General features: G+C 38.2%; 1 protein-coding gene and 2 non-coding genes across 4 annotated transcripts in view; all 3 read right to left on the bottom strand.

The window, feature by feature from the left end:
• The window catches only part of LOC6630527 (protein Skeletor, isoforms B/C), a 28,623-nt gene extending 13,478 nt beyond the window's left edge, over positions 1-15,145 (bottom strand). For both annotated transcript variants that reach the window (XM_002054768.4, XM_032439122.2), the window contains exon 1: positions 13,908-15,145. In XM_002054768.4, coding sequence (XP_002054804.2) covers positions 13,908-14,166 — 259 coding nt within the window. In that variant the 5' untranslated portion in view covers positions 14,167-15,145. The remainder of the gene's footprint in view (positions 1-13,907) is intronic.
• LOC6630528 (U1 spliceosomal RNA) lies at positions 4,461-4,626 on the bottom strand. The gene has a single exon (XR_049162.2). It is a non-coding gene; the product is annotated as a U1 spliceosomal RNA (small nuclear RNA).
• Positions 6,538-6,703, bottom strand: LOC116651957 (U1 spliceosomal RNA). Its single transcript, XR_004304978.1, has one exon. It is a non-coding gene; the product is annotated as a U1 spliceosomal RNA (small nuclear RNA).
• Positions 15,146-17,151: the final 2,006 nt, after the last annotated feature.

The raw sequence follows: 17,151 nt of genomic DNA, 5'->3' as shown, positions 1-17,151 counted from the left end.
GAGATACATTAAGGTAAAAGAGCTTAACATGAGCTCCAGCCATAAAGACTGAATTTTACTTTGATGCTTCCAAGACTTTGGCCAAAAATGAAGTTAGTTGCAAGTCGCACTTTGGTTTACACATACACAGTAATGCACTTAACTACAGATACAGGCAGATACAGATACAGATACAGATACAGATACAGATACAGATACAGATACAGATACAGATACAGATACAGATACAGATACAGATACAGATACAGATACAGATACAGATACAGATACAGATACAGATACAGATACAGATACAGATACAGATACAGATACAGATACAGATACAGATACAGATACAGATACAGATACAGATACAGATACAGATACAGATACAGATACAGATACAGATACAGATACAGATACAGATACAGATACAGATACAGATACAGATACAGATACAGATACAGATACAGATACAGATACAGATACAGATACAGATACAGATACAGATACAGATACAGATACAGATACAGATACAGATACAGATACAGATACAGATACAGATACAGATACAGATACAGATACAGATACAGATACAGATACAGATACAGATACAGATACAGATACAGATACAGATACAGATACAGATACAGATACAGATACAGATACAGATACAGATAAGATACAGATACAGATACAGATACAGATACAGATACAGATACAGATACAGATACAGATACAGATACAGATACAGATACAGATACAGATACAGATACAGATACAGATACAGATACAGATACAGATACAGATACAGATACAGATACAGATACAGATACAGATACAGATACAGATACAGATACAGATACAGATACAGATACAGATACAGATACAGATACAGATACAGATACAGATACAGATACAGATACAGATACAGATACAGATACAGATACAGATACAGATACAGATACAGATACAGATACAGATACAGATACAGATACAGATACAGATACAGATACAGATACAGATACAGATACAGATACAGATACAGATACAGATACAGATACAGATACAGATACAGATACAGATACAGATACAGATACAGATACAGATACAGATACAGATACAGATACAGATACAGATACAGATACAGATACAGATACAGATACAGATACAGATACAGATACAGATACAGATACAGATACAGATACAGATACAGATACAGATACAGATACAGATACAGATACAGATACAGATACAGATACAGATACAGATACAGATACAGATACAGATACAGATACAGATACAGATACAGATACAGATACAGATACAGTTACAGATACAAATTGTTAAGGCAATGCAGCTGTAGTTGTCATATTCACAATCCTAGACTCTCGAAAAAAAAAAAAACCAAACCGTCAGCTGCTTTACAAATTAATCCGCTTCCGAAAACTTGGCCACACACAAAAAGTGCACGTTGCAAAAAGTTTCAGTTTTAGTCGAAAGTACAATTCGTATCTCCAAGTTGCTAGAAACACCCCCCTTCCCACCCGGCCCCCCCCCCCTTCGGCATTTCTTAGCTCCACAGACTATCATTTGCTTTGAATAATGACGAGCTGCGGCTTCTTATGAAAATGATGCTGACATTGATGATGCTGATGACGATTATGATGATGCTGATGATGTTGATGATGGTAGCTTTCAGCTCTGTTTGCAATACTCTTGACAGGTCCTTGGGGAGTTGTTGCTACCCCGCTGTGGCTTTGCCATGAAATTGATTGAAAACCATGAAATATATTGAAACTCAATGCTCGGCTGAAGGGTGCAAAAATCTACCCGGGGACTCTAAATGAAACATTCGAGTTGCAAGCGAACTTCATTTCGAAATTCACAATTTGATGTTTGCATAAGTCTAGGTGCCCCAAGACCTAACTTAATCGATTAGAAACTTTGGTGTCCAATCGTAATCTGTTATACGAAAGTTTTCAAACACTTTCAATAATTTACTTTACCATGAAATAGATTGAGAACCATCAAATATATTCAAATGCAAGGCTAAATTATACGGTGCAGAAATCTGCCTGCGGATTCTTATCCAACTTTGGAGTTGGAAATTGATGTTTGAATAAGACCAGGTGCCTCAAGGCTCAACTTAAACGATTAGAAACTTTGGTGTCGCAATGTCTGAAGATTTTATCTATGCAAGGAATTAAAAAAGTTTAATAGATGTACATTAAATCTTCCTGTTTATCTCCATGCACAAAATGAGAAGAACTATATATTTGATATCCAAAAAGGTTTTTGGCCGATTTACTAATTACCATTTGTCTAACGCATTTGATAATCGGCTTATGGAAAACCAATAAAACTTGCGTTAGCAAATTAATTAATGTAATTGATAATAATAATAATAAGTAAAATCAGTTGGTTTTTGATATTTTTGAGATAAAATGCACTTGAACAAAATCTTTGCCAAGCACATAAAATGATGTAGAAGTTCAAACCGTTCGACTTAGACATCTTACTCGATTCAGCTCAATGCCATATGTAAATATAATAAAAGGGTCAGATACGTCTCTCTCAGGGTTTTACACCCCCCGAAATAGTTTAATATGGTTAAATATTCTATTGTATATTGAATACCAAAATGAGCTAAAGAGTATCTACAGCCTAGAACATTTAACTTCAGCTTTTTTACTTGGATTAAAAAAAAAAAAACAAAATATTTCACAGTACATAAACATCTATCTATAGATCTATATATAACGTTGAGCATATATATTGTTACAAAATTTCAATGCTGAGATTGGTCTTGATTTGAGCTTAGGCTCGGTAATTATTTGTCAAACTGTTTCGGCTTAAGGTTTAGTTCGTAGCATCAAAAAATGAACAGAATTCTGGATTCGAAACGGTGCAGTTCAAACCCAGCTTGTAGCCTTTGCTGCCTTTATGCAAAATTTAGTAATAACTAAAGAAATCCCTAAGGAATATATATATGTGAAAAAATTGTGCCCCAAGCAAATCATAGATAGGGTATACGATCTTCGATTTGCCACAGTAAGCTTGCTATGCTACAAGTATGTCGTAGTTTCAGTATTCCATGCAACTGCTGCTCTGTTGTGGGCACGGGGGTGGCTCAACAAATGATGCCAGGGTATTCCCCAGAATGTCTCAATTGTATCGACGACAATGGCGATGATGGAAGCCAAGGCAACGCCAATAGCAACAACAATGCAAATAGCAATAGCAACAACTCGAACAGCGGCAAGGACGAGAAGGAAGAACGACAAGGACGTGCGCTCAACGTAATATGCATTAAATCTACTAATGCGTGCATTAATCTCTGAAGATTTGGACCGGCCCGCAAACATGCAGCACGTGTCTCCATGAAATATACGTGCTCGAGGATATTTATACAATGTGATGACGAGCACGTTGACGTTGACGACGACGTCGACGTTGATGTTGATGTTGTACCCGTGTCCGTGTCCGTGTCTGCAGCCGCATCAAATGAAATACTCATAAAGGGCTGGGACTGAGCCTGAGGCCAAGCAAGCCTAAGGCTGATGTCGATGTTGTTGTTGTTGTTGTTGTTAATAATGTTTGGTGGCTGTTGAGAACGGATGGGCATTGACAGCGTCAGGAGGCTGCATGCCAAGCAAATAATAGCCCACTGGCCATGTCTATCTTTCTGCCTGACTGGCTGAATGTTTGGCTGCGTCTGTGTCTACTGATATTTCATCATTGAGAATGATAAGATTTCTCACAGCAGATAAAGTAGATTGGCAAAGACGTTGCCAGGCGGAAAAAGAATGCCTTTATATTTGGCTGCTTGATTGAGGTGACAACGATGTGACCCACATTTTAAATTAAGTTTAAAGGGAGCACACACAACATTTATGCCAAGGGATGTTTCACAGCAGCAGTAAAATCCTCTTCTTGCAGCAATAAACTGCTCTCCCAGCAAATCACATTTAAGTGCCGAATATCCGAATTGCAACAGTATCCACGGGCATATCTGCTCAAAGCATTTGCATTTTGGCAGACAGCATAAGCTCTCTAAATTAACTGGTAACCATGGGCATCTCTCGCCACACTGAAAGGGGGATAAACACGCACAGAATCAAACTGCCTGGAACAATAATCAAAGTTGGTCAAAGGGTTGGCCTGCACGAAAAGCCTAGGCCCATCATCTCCTCCGCCCCAAAATGCAAGTGCGTCTCCTGCTGCTCGAAATCGTCATCAAAAAGGGATGAGAATAAAGGCTGACAACAGTTTCTACTACGGGGAAAGCTAAATGCCGTAACCACAGGCAACCGGCAAAATTTGACGAAAATTAAGCCGATGCGAAGCCTTAATACAATGCTGGCATTAGTGCGGAAAAATAAATCCGAATGAACAACTGTTCGACTTCTGAGAAAGAAGAAGTAAACAAATGCTATTAATATATATCGTATTAAGTTGGTTGAGATTTATTAAAACATGTCGGGACGGCGCGAACGCCATTCCCGGCTACCAAAAATTACACGCACGAGTTATTCACATTAGGAATAATCGCAGAGGTCAACTCCACCGAATGTGCAATGGCCAAGCCTCACTCCGGAGGAACCGCCTTCGTGATCACGGTTCACCTCTACGCCAGGTAAGTATGCTTTCTCCGGCTCAACGGTTGGGTTTCCATTGCCGCGCGGCTGAAACTGTTTGGGAATTATATACAGTCACATCTCAGCTAGAAAGTAGGCAACCCTTTTTGACGATTCTCTACACAGATTGTGACATATTAATTGCAATTTGCAACTGCCTCGCTGCCAAGCCAGGAGCCAGAATAATGATGTTATAAATGCCGCAGCGGGAACTGCTCAGTATAATCTGTATGACGGGTATTTATTCTATTTATTTACCCGTGGCTACATCAAAGGAACAAATGATAATTAAATTCGCACTAATCTGCCCGTAATTTATTTTATCACATGCCCATCTTCGACTTTGACGTCGTCATCAACATTATCGTGAACAGGGGTCCTTGTGCCGCATGCACGTCTCACAAAGCACAACGCACGAAATTCCAAATCAAATTTTCATTTACTTGCCAAATAGACTCTCTGCAAGCAGGTTACCCCCGCGTCCCCGCGTCCCAGCCAGCACCGCAGCCGCAACCGAAATGCCTGGCAAGCCGGCGGGTTCATTGGTTGGTCGGTCGCCCAACATCATTAAAGCTCGAAAATATTCCTCCCCCAGGAATGTTGTTGTCTATGCTGTATGTAGTCCTCCCTTCCCTGGACGGGGGATGCGTGCTGCTGTTTTTACCCCGAGCGTGACCGGGTCTCTGTGTGTATGTGTATAGATGGCAAATCGAATAAAATTTAGCTGACTCAATAAAAATCAAAAAGCGTTAATGCTAACGATATGACTTTAACCTGAAACCGAGTAAATTGTTGCTTGTGTCAAAGCCAAAAAGGGGGTCGTCCTCGCCCTCGACCCGGTCGTGAGTTTTGGCGGAAAGGCTGGCGGATATGGCAACTGGAAGCAATATTGCACCGTAATCTGACAGCGACAATTTTCGGACTCCTTTCTTTTGGCACGGGCTTTAAGACGTGTCGCCATAGACCGAGACGTCGAAATAAATGATGATAAATAAATAAGGAAAATAAGGAAACGCGGAATAGAAGGCTGGACAAGCATAAAGAAAAGCGGCTAATGAATGGAATCAAATGGAAACGGTTGGATTGGAATGGGTTGCCTTTTACTTGGTCTCGGGGATGTATATTGATAAATCGATCAGCTGAACTGTCGTCGATATTAAGTGTAAAGCGACGTCTCAGCATAAACTGGCATATAAAATGGTCCTATTTAACCAATTTTAAACCGATGCAAGGTATTGCAGTTATTTTATAAGCTATACACACGGTATTTACATGTTGTTTTAAATAACCCCAAGGTGCTGGGTATCCTAATGTCAACAGGTTAGATATCTTGTCATGGGGGCATGGCCTTTTTATCTATTTGGCATTCAAGTCAGGCAACATTATTCTTGGGTAACTTATATATGCCATCCTCGACAGCAAGGTTGCCTAAGTGACGAAGTCAAAAACTATAAGTTAATTAATAAGTTACTAGATTAATTAAAGTGGGAGAAAGGATATTATCATTATATTCAATGCAATCTGTCTTGCAGGATAATGAGGCATTATGAAGTTCTGATACTGCAATGAGGTAGACATAAAAAACGGCAGCTGTGACATCAAACATTCATTGGACTATACATTGATTTAGACAACAATCTAAATCTTTTTAGCCATGTTCATTTACATAAACGTGTAGAGCTCAGCAATTCGAATTCAAACCAACTCACTTAAGTTTAAGTTCGTATACTCGTTTGGAACATCTATGAAGACAGGTTTTTACTGAGCCCTTTTTACTTATACATAATCCTTTATCAGTAACGCAGAAAAGAATCGGGTTCGGTAAACTCCTCGGCAAGTTCCTGTTGAAATAATGCCCGACTATCATTGTAAGCCAACATACTGTTTATATAGAGTTTTGTCAAATGTATTAATTAATGTCGGGACGGCGCGAACGCCATTCCCGGCTACCAAAAATTACACGCACGAGTTATTCACATTAGGAATAATCGCAGAGGTCAACTCAACCGAATGTGCAATGGCCAAGCCTCACTCCGGAGGAACCGCCTTCGTGATCACGGTTAACCTCTACGCCAGGTAAGTATGCTTTTTTCGGCTCTGTGCTAAGGTTTCCATGTACACATTGTTAAAACCGTTTGGGAATTACAGATGATGCTGTAAAACTATGACGCCCTTAAATAGGCAACACAATTGATCTAATGTAAAGCAGGCAAGTTGTAATTGAACTCAGGTAAAAATATGCGAAAGATGTAGCGCTGTAGCTGAATCGATAACCATTAAACCAGGTACCAACAGAGGGTTTTTATATTAAGATCTTTTTCAGACCTTAAGGGCTGGGTGCTATGCGAATCGGATTACTTGATTACATAGCTCTTGTGTCGTTCTTAAATCCTTGATTAATTCTGATTTAAATTGGATTAAACTAATCCTCACTTGCAGCTAGCTATTTAAAGGGTACAATATGAAGGAATAACCGACCTCATAAATAAATATTTAAGATATGCACTATAAACTTACTCCATATAGCCGCATCGTATATATAGACTTTAGTCAGTTCAGTTTTGATATAGGTTATTTATCGAGGTTTAAGTTCTCTCACCTGACTGGCTAAATTTAATTTTAGATCCGATTACAGCATATGCATATATCTTAAGGAAATCCCAACGAACAAATCAACAGTGTTTCTGCACCCTGACGATAAGTTTTCGTTTTTTTTTCCGGCTTTGGTCTTCAATTGTTCCTTGGTAAGCCAACACTCGTGAGAGATTTGTTAGCTACACGCTAATCTGCCGACCCCTTCGCCCTCTGGAAAAGTGGGCGGTACCGCTCAGCGGGAATTGAGCGCAGCTCACATTTATATTTATTTCAATTTTATGACTCCATGTTGTCGAAAAAACCAAACCACAAACGAAATGAAACTCAAATATGTACACAAAGTTTCAATGCGGTCGACGGGGAGTCGATTCGGGAGCAGTTGGGAACAAGGAACAGGGAACAGGGAGCTGGCGGCAGGGAACTGGGAAGCTGTACAATTCGTAAATCCAGCGTACAGATTAGACATTTTGCGCGGCAACAACACACCGTGAGAAAGAGAGAGCGAGTGAAAAATGCTTTGCCCACCAAAGGTTGGGGCGGTTGGGCGCATCTCACAGCTGGGCCCGCGGTGAGATGAGGGCAGGGGCGTGGCGCATTAACACCCACACAAAAGTTGCGCAGACATCGCCGTCTCAGTTCCGCACGCAGCCAGTTTCGGTGGTGGTTTCGTATGCAACCACAGCTATCGGCATGGAGCCTTCACGCCAAACACCAACAACAACAACACGGACAACAACAACAACTCGAATAAAACGGCAGGGATTGCTTCTTGCTTGGCAGCGCACGCTTCAGCTAATTTAATCTCTGCAAATTGCTCGACAATCTGCGCGGCATTAGAACTACACACGTGAAAAGTGATACATACGACCGCCCGACCCCTCCCCCCCACCCACTACTTGACACTTGCTGAGTAGCTGGTGCGAATTAGATTACATTGAAAACTGGAAGTTAGTTTTATGGCCATCGTTTGTTAAATGCCGTCGACTGCAAATACGCGATAAGCTTGTCAGCGCGCAATGGCCACGATCGCAGCCCACAGCCCAATGCCACATCTGTGTCCCAAACTGACAATTCGTATGGGAAATAAGCCACATTATAATATCGCCACAGCAGTTGATAATTTTGATTGCTTGACAATTGAAACTCAATGCAGCATACGTCGAGCTCCCCATCAAGGCAACTAGCTTCAAAGTTGAACCATTGTGCTGCCTGAATGATAAGCACAATCGGATTTCATTGGACTACAACAATAGAAGAGCTTAAGACCACCAATTAATATTGAACGAAATATAGTCTTGTCACCTTCAATTTTAACAACAATTAATAAAAAACAAGTAATAGTTGTCGATTCAGCAATGCCTGACTAGAAGATGTCCTTAACTTTCTTGCAACAAAAATAGTTCTAAAACAAACCTTATTGGTCTCTGGGTATAATAAATTATCTTTAAACTGCTCGCAATACCTACAAGATATGCCCAAATACCGATATCGATTTCGATTCTTATCGATTGCGCAGAAGCAGGGAAAGTGACCGATTATTGGATAATCTTATAGATTCTCAGACACGAACAAACGAGCTGAAGAAAGTCGGACTTATGTGGTTCTTCTGCCTGTGTACATATATATTAAATTCACTGTATATTGATCTTATCTAAAAATAGTTACTATTTAAAGTTACTAAACTCAATGTTAAAGATGTCATTCCTTTCACCTCCAAAAATATATAAAATATAAAAATATACGATAACCCACATCAAAGATTTGCTGTTTCATTCGTATTTCTCGAGTTTGGAAGATGATATTGAAATTATTTAATTTTCTTTAAAAATTATACATTTTTTCTTTACATCAGTCAACTTGTCAATTTGTTAAAAAAAACACACAAACATTTACTAATTTAAATTGAGAGTAAAAAGTCTTAGATTTCCTCTTGAATTGGAACTCTTAACCTAACACGTTGCCCAATCATTCGAGTGGGGTCTGCCAAGAAAATCGTGTGGTTGGCAAAATAATCAAAACAAAAGGAAAATGGCAATTATTTTTATTAACTAGCAACCATTTTTGTTATTTCTTAATGTATTATTGTTCTTTTCATTGTGAATAATAAAAATTTAAAGAAACAATTGCTGCCGCATTTGAACCAAATGAGCTCTTGCTCGCTAGTTCCAGGCCAAAACCCATGACATTAAGTTTGCAAATTACATTTTTATAGCTTGCCTGCTTTTTGATGATTTTTCATAAAAAAATTCAAATTTTCCACAACCCTGCCTAGGGCAGTTCTTCAATTCAAGAGAATGCTTCCGTAGAATTACAGCCTAGTTGTTTTTACGGGGTCGAAGGTCAGCTTTCTATCAGGACAAACAGTTTTATAAAAAAAGACTATTGAGACGATTTCTTCAAAATAATAACTGTATAATATGGCCTAGACAATCGACCCAACTTTACAAATTGGACTAGCTCCCATACGATTTGGATTTCAGGTAAACCTTTACAACATTAAAGCCAGCCTCACTTAGCTTAATGGCCAAGTGATTTTGGCCACGAATCTACCGAGTACTGCCAACATTTTTGTTACATTTAAGTCATTCAAATATTTTAAATTGTTAATAAAATTCCAAAAAATGATATATCCATAAGCATGCATGAAATGTTTTCAACCACATCAGAGAGCCTGTTCGATATTGTCAATGCATTCTGCGGCTTTGGCTAAGAGACAGCTTTGGGCTTAAGTGTTTCTGGGTAGCCGAGAAGCATACGTAATGCTTGCCACGCACTTTCATTTTTTTTTATTTTTTTATTTTATTTTTTTTGCGCTACCCGCTGCTCATATTTATGCCATGTTAATTAACCGCCAAGACGAGCGACTGCATGCCAATGGAATTGAGTTCAACTGCGACTGCGACTGCGCTTTTCATTTTAAAAGTTCGAGTTTGAGTTGTTTTTGTTTTTTTTGTTGTTTCTTTTTGCTCAAAAGACTTGTGTTACGTAAGCGGCATATGGGCTGGCTGGGCCAGCTGCCGAGTCACTTCTGTTTGCCGCAGCCGCAGCCAGAGCTTGGCAGCCAGCTCTTGATGTGTAACTTTTGGGCCAAGTCTGCGTGTGTGCGTGTGTGTGTGTTTGTGTGTTTGTGTGTTTGTGTGTTTGTGTGTTTGTGTGTTTGTGTGTTGGGAACTGTATGCCAAGTATGAGAAGACATTGCCACAGCCGTTGTCGGACAATCGTCAACCGGTTTCCACATTACACCATTCGCTTTTTGGCAGTACTCGCACTTTGTTGTCTCCGAAGAAAACGCTCCACACTGCCAGCATTTACACTTTCAGCACAGATAGTATGAATGATATAGTTTGCTTGCGGTTCATTGGCCTCTCTAATGCCTAATGTCTAATGCGAATGCGAAGAAATATTCTTGGACATAAATAATGCCACAGCAGAGATATATGGCCAAGACACACAGTATCCAAATGCTCTCCTGATTAAATGCGGCTAATTAGCTCGGTCAAGAGGCACAAATCGGAATCAATAATAGAAAAAACAAAATTAAAAACTTTACAAATTTAGAGCTCTGATCTACCACCTGCAAAGTTAATGTTCCTATCTCAAGTCGGTTGTGGCAAAAAAAAATGATTACGGAGTTGGAACAGCATTTTTGGTTTCATCTTTCAACAACTCATCCGTAATTTAACAAAATTTGCTGACTTCCGCTTTAAAAGTGTGAGAAAAAGATGTAACAATTGTTGAGTTTCGCACAGTGGACGTGGGAAAATGCGTTTAGAATTAGAATATACATTAGATTTTTAAGTAGGGTCATTCCAGGGTAGGGTCATTTCACGCCCATCATGGTCGCAAGTCTTTAAATTGAATAAAAGTAAAGAAACATTTAAAAGTTTTGTCTATAGAAGCGGGGTAAGGCGAATTTGATATAAGAAAAATTTAGAAATATTTCCACATTAGATAAAATATTATGGGTCTATTATACCAGAGCTACCAGAGAACTACCAGAGCTGAATTTAGTATCTCTATCTCTGAGTTACGAGACATAGTCAAAAATTAAATAATTTCAAAAAAACACTATCTTTTCGTGAAAGGATTTGGACTACCTACATTCAAAATATTAATTCCCATACGAAGGACAAACGGACACTTTGAAAGACAAAGCCAGATTGAAAGCTGATGAGAAATATACATATCCTCTATGGGGTCGGAGTAGGCGCTTTCTATATGTTATACCAGATATATTTGCACGACCCATGCCTATTAAAAAAATGTGTGCATTATCTATGTCAACCTGGCGAGCCGAATCCACTTGCAACAATATCTTTACTGTCATATTTCTAGACAAACAAAATATTTGTGTAATCAATTAGAGATTCCTGGTTCTGCCCGATACACATGTACATCATAAACCTTAAAATAACCAACAGCCGAGTCTGAGTCTGTATTAAACCTGTACTCGTTGAGAAAGATGGGGTATATTGGTGGAGGTATGTTTGAGCCTTGATTGATTAAAACAAGGAATTAAATCGATTTTCGATTGTCCGTCTGTCCGTCTGTCGATATCGGAACTACAAGAGTGAATGACTTGAAATTTGAAAAATATATTTATATTACTATACCTTACGCAAAACGACTTTACCATAAATGGTCAATATCCAGTTGTACTTCGAAAATATTGATGAAAATGGATTTTAAAAGTTGATCTTTTAAACATAGCTCAAAAACTAGAACAGCTTGATACACCAAATTTGATATGTAGCCACTCGTATAGTATATATAGAACTTCGCCCAAAATATTACCCAAATAACATGATATAACTTTACATAACCTGCATAATCAGTTGGTTAATTCAAAGAATTGAAAGAATGATGCAATGAAGCATAATATTATATTGACAGCGGATTACAGGGTATTCTGTAGTCGAGCACACGCGACTACAGTGTGCCTAATCCTCTTTGTTTTATTTTCTTCTTCTTCGCTGCTGACCAATTGCGTGACCAGCGCGTAAGTTGTCAACGGTTCAATGAACTGAAAGCCAAGCGGCCTGCGCTTGCTGTTGGCCGGGCTAATTATGATAATTAGGCAGGCAAAGCCATGTATTATCTGCGGGACTCAATAATATGCAAAACAATGGCTATGCTTTGATTTGAATACTCACATTTACTGGCTGTACTCATAAATGGCTAAATGCTTGTAAAACAGAAACCTCGACACAAAAAGCCGAAACACCAATCCGTCAGCAAATAAAAAATAGCTGCTATGAGGAATCTTCTCTATGTTTATATGGTATATAAGTAGTAAATCTCATTTGAGCGCCTTTGTTTTTGCCTGAGATCAGTGAGCATGAATTCTGCGCATTAAAGCGAATTACAAGCAATTCGTAATGGCTTTCACTATGTTGAAAACAACTGACGGCATCTTTTTGCTCACCTGGCCAAAACTAACGTTTCTTAATTACATTTGTTATCTGTAATGCATTATAATTAAATGTTTAAGTAGCTGACACAAGTTAATGATCTCACAGTCGAGCTGCCATAATAGACAGCCTATCATTGCACATTTTAAATATCATTCAAGTTAAAATAGACACTTCTAATTCTATCGACTAAATACTTTGTTTTCTTACTTTTCAATTAGCTGATTTTAGTGCAAATAATAAAAATCAGCCAGTTAATTTTATAGTCAGGCATTCACATTCCTGATTAAATTGAAGAATAATGAATGTCAGAAACAATACACAAAAAAAGCCAGTTAATTTTATAGTCAGGCATTCACATTCGTGTTTAAATTTAAGAATAATCAAAGTCAGACAGAAGGAAAAACAAAAAATGATTAATTAAATTTAGCAGATGATTTTCCCTTCACAAATTTTACATACAAGTAATCCAAAGTTACGCCACGATTTCATCGCTGTCAATTTTCTAAATCTCTCTAAATATATTCTAACTAATTTTATTTATTACAAAAAATTGTCAGGCGCAGCCAACTTAACATGGTCATTACGTTTCAGCTTGTGCTGCCAGACTGCATGTAATTTAAGAATTTAACTGATGTGGCAACACCAAATGGAATATTCAATTCGCTCTGAGCGTGTCTATTAGTCGATCAATTTTATTAACCTATTTTGCAGCTGCTCATTTATTTGTTGACTGCCAAATGAGTTATTGATAATTGCGATGCGCATACATATAAGGAGGGTAGTAAAGAGTTAGTTTTTTTTTAAATTTATTTGAAAAAAAACTATAGAATCATTGGCTGTGCAAATGACGCAACACTTTTTCGAGGTGCAAATTATTCAGACTGCGGCAAAGTGTAAAAAAATGTATCTACATTTGGAGCTCGTCATTTTGTAGATCCCACACTCGGCGTGCGTTCACTTGAGCTGGGCAACTTTCAAGTGCCCGAAGACCTTGCCAAGAGGCCTCTAAAAAAAAGTTGACTTGAGCTATTGCTAATTGTTTTCGGTGTTTTTTCAATGTGTCAAAAGTCGTGTCATATATTGTCTCCAGACTGATCTCAGCATAACAAATATTTTACAGACAAGACTAAGACTCACTTTAATGTGGTCTAAATCTTTTTCGGGCGAGAGCAAAAGTGTTCATTCAGCTATTAGCACCCACACACACACACACACACACACATACGTACTCACGCACGCACACACGCACGCACACATTGGCAATTGGTCGGATACTCACCTTGACAGACGTGGCAATTTAGCAGTATTGCAACAGCAACAAAAACAACAACAACAACAAGCTGGGACCATGTGCCGATAAATCCTTGTGATGCCGTTGAGGTTGTTGCCTGTGCTGTTATCCTGGCTCTTGTCCTGGCTGCAGTTGCCATTGTTGAAGTTTTTGCTTCTATTGTTGTTGTTGTTGTTGTTGTTGCTGCTGTTGATGCTTTTGTTTGTCCCTGACGACGCGTTTTTCTCCGCACTAACGGCGTTTCCATGCCAACCAAAAATTTAGCGTTTTATTCCACAAAATGACCAAAAACCAAGGCGAACGCAGCTTCAGTTGTTGTTGTTGCCGGACATGCGCTTGCGTCGGTGTACTTGGATTTAAATCTATTGGTAGGTATTACGAGGCCCGAATTTCAGGTGGGCTGCTGTCTTCTGCTCCCTCTCTTCCTCTCTCTCTCTCTCCCCTCTCCCTCTTTCTCTCTCTCTCTCTCTCTCTTGGTGGGTGTCTTCTAGTTGAGATATTGTCGACAAGTTGGCGGCAAATCGTTGGCGTGTTTTCTTTTTTTATTTCAAGGTCTCACATCACATTATGCAGGCTCCAATACACACAATCTTCTTTGTGTCAATGTGTTGGTGTGAGCTTTTTTTACAGTTACATTCGCGAGCTGGTCTACAAAATGGCGCAGGTTTGTATTTGTTCTTCTTATTCGTTGGCAACTCTAAGAGTTATTTATTTATTTATTTATTTTACTATCTACATTGGTTTTAATTGATTTTGCTTTTGATTTTGTTTTGTTGTTTTCGCTTATTAATTTCTTATAGAAATGTTCTAAATTATTGCACAAATAACACTTTATTGTCGCGTAATTGTAAATTATGATTATTATTTCTTGTTTCTTTTTTGTTATTTCTCTTTTAAATTATATAAAAATAAAAGAAATTATTGTTAATTGGGCTATGCCCATTCTTATAGATTCGTAAAACACGTGCCCACTTTTATTGTGTTATTATCATTTCACTCGTTTTTAATGTAAACTTTTGAAATAAACAAAACAAAGTTTTGTTTGTTAACTGATAATAATATTGCTATTGTTTGTTGTAATTTTAAAATATCCTTCTTCGATACTGTTTATATATTTATTAACGCCAAATGTGTGCAGAAGAGTATAAAACGGAAAAAAGCGTTTTAAACGCCGCGGCTCGTAAAACGCGCGTCAGGAACAAGCTTCGGCCTCAGACTGAGTGCCGCGCAAATTCCAATAGGAAGCGCTCGCGATGCTATGCTATGCTTGCACGTGCGGTATTTTTAAGTGCTTTTATGGATTTAGTATTTATTTACACTCAAACAAATTAGTTGCCCATCTAACGCGTTTTTTCTATTGCATTTTCAGTTTTATTTTTGTGATTAATTCTGATTCATCTGATTCAATGTAAGCCTGAAAAGAGAAAATAAAATACAAATAAAATAATAAATCAACATTAGTAGCTGCTGGTCACACTTGAAAATGCGTCTTTTATTGAAGATAGATGGCGCTGCCAAAGTAGACGTTATATTCAAATTTGATATATTAACATTAAAAACCTGCATTTCGCCCAGCCCAGTCTCAGACAAAAATGTTGAATGTTGCAATAAATAAATCGACTTGCGGGAAAATGTGCAATGTAAATTACCCACAATGTGGTTGTGTGTGCTCTGCGGTTTGTGTTTCCCTTGTTTACTTTCTCAATTTTGCACATTTGCATTTGCGGTTAGCTGCCTTTGCTGTCCCATTGGTCTAAAACAAGCCTTTTATTTCGCCATTTGTTTTGTCAGTCTTGTGGATAGTTAAATTGGTTGAGTCAAACCTAAAGTCAGAACTGTTTCTACCAAAATGAACAATTAGACACAGTTTAAACATGCATAAATAGGTATATGAATATTGTTAACAAATCAGACTTTAAGAGCTGATTATAACAAAAAACGGTCCGTCATTGCAATGCAAGTTTTTAGAAAAAGGCCCAGAACTTCTGGCTGGCCGATAACAGTAGCAAGAGCCGCAATGTAACTCAACTGATAAAAACCTTCAACAAGAAAAGCCAGCCAGAAATGCGCCACAGCCTTGTGACAGCGCGAGGGGGTTGGTGGAAGGGGGAGGGGGGGGTGTAGGATGCATATACAAAACGGGGGCCGAGCCGCAGCGATGGCGCTTTTCACAGCATATCCGGCAAAATGGGGAGAAAACAACTTTTACTATGTCCCCAAGAATTGGGCGCGTAAATACTGCAAGTTTTCCAGCTCCAAGCTCCACCAAGGCCGTACAGGGTGACGAATACGCATTGGAAGCAGATGTACGGCGCATGTCCGTAAAATACAACTACAAAGACAACTTTATATATGCATAAATAAATATGTAAGAGTTTACATAGGCAGCTCATATGCCGGCTTATGCATATCAACAAGACGACAACTAAACGTTAAAGTAGGCGTAGCTTTTTATAAATAAAGTGCGAGTAACCAGTAACCAGCTTGAATGTTAAATATAATGCAATTTGTTGTTGGCTCAAAATATCTGCTCTTTTAAATTAAACATAAAGAAATGAACACTTATATTTTACGCCATCTATCGGACTACAAGCATACGAACAATGGTATGTGAGTGCTACATCCGCAAGCTCTCAGTCGCCCATTTAACATTTTCAAAATAACATAGTGTGACCGTTTGTATAATAACATTCAGTATTTATAAATATGCCAATAGCATACCGATAGGTAAATTACTATACTCAAACACATATACAGTACAAAATCGGACCATTTGGGCGGCTTGAGACTCCTTTATACACAATTTGATTAAAGAATTAAGAATAATAATTTAATTTTAATCAACATAGAATAGAAAAAATATAGAAGGATAATTAAAGTTAAAGAAGTTATAGAATTCGTGTGAAGCTTTTATCGAGGAGTTGCGCGTGTCAAGGGATGCGTTCTGTAAATACAGTTTCTTACGAAACTAACAATAATTTTAGATCAACAAAATAATTGTAATTACATTAATAATTATCGAATAACGTTCTGCTCTGTTATTGCTCTGCTTACAGCTGTTAGAGACGGTATTGGCACTTCTCAGGTTAGAGCCGCGTTCGTCAATTGTTTTTTACAAAGTGTTTGACGGAAATATCAACTATTAAATTAAAATTATAGCAGTAAGAACACAAACAAACTAAACAACAAATAAAGCGCATTAACCAAAACAAAATATGGTTTATTTTTGTTT

The sequence above is a fragment of the Drosophila virilis genome, chromosome 2, assembly GCF_030788295.1.
Source record: "Drosophila virilis strain 15010-1051.87 chromosome 2, Dvir_AGI_RSII-ME, whole genome shotgun sequence".
Lineage (NCBI taxonomy): Eukaryota > Metazoa > Arthropoda > Insecta > Diptera > Drosophilidae > Drosophila > Drosophila virilis.
The sequence above is the reverse complement of the archived record's forward strand: the minus strand, read 5'-3'. Positions and strand labels throughout refer to the sequence as shown.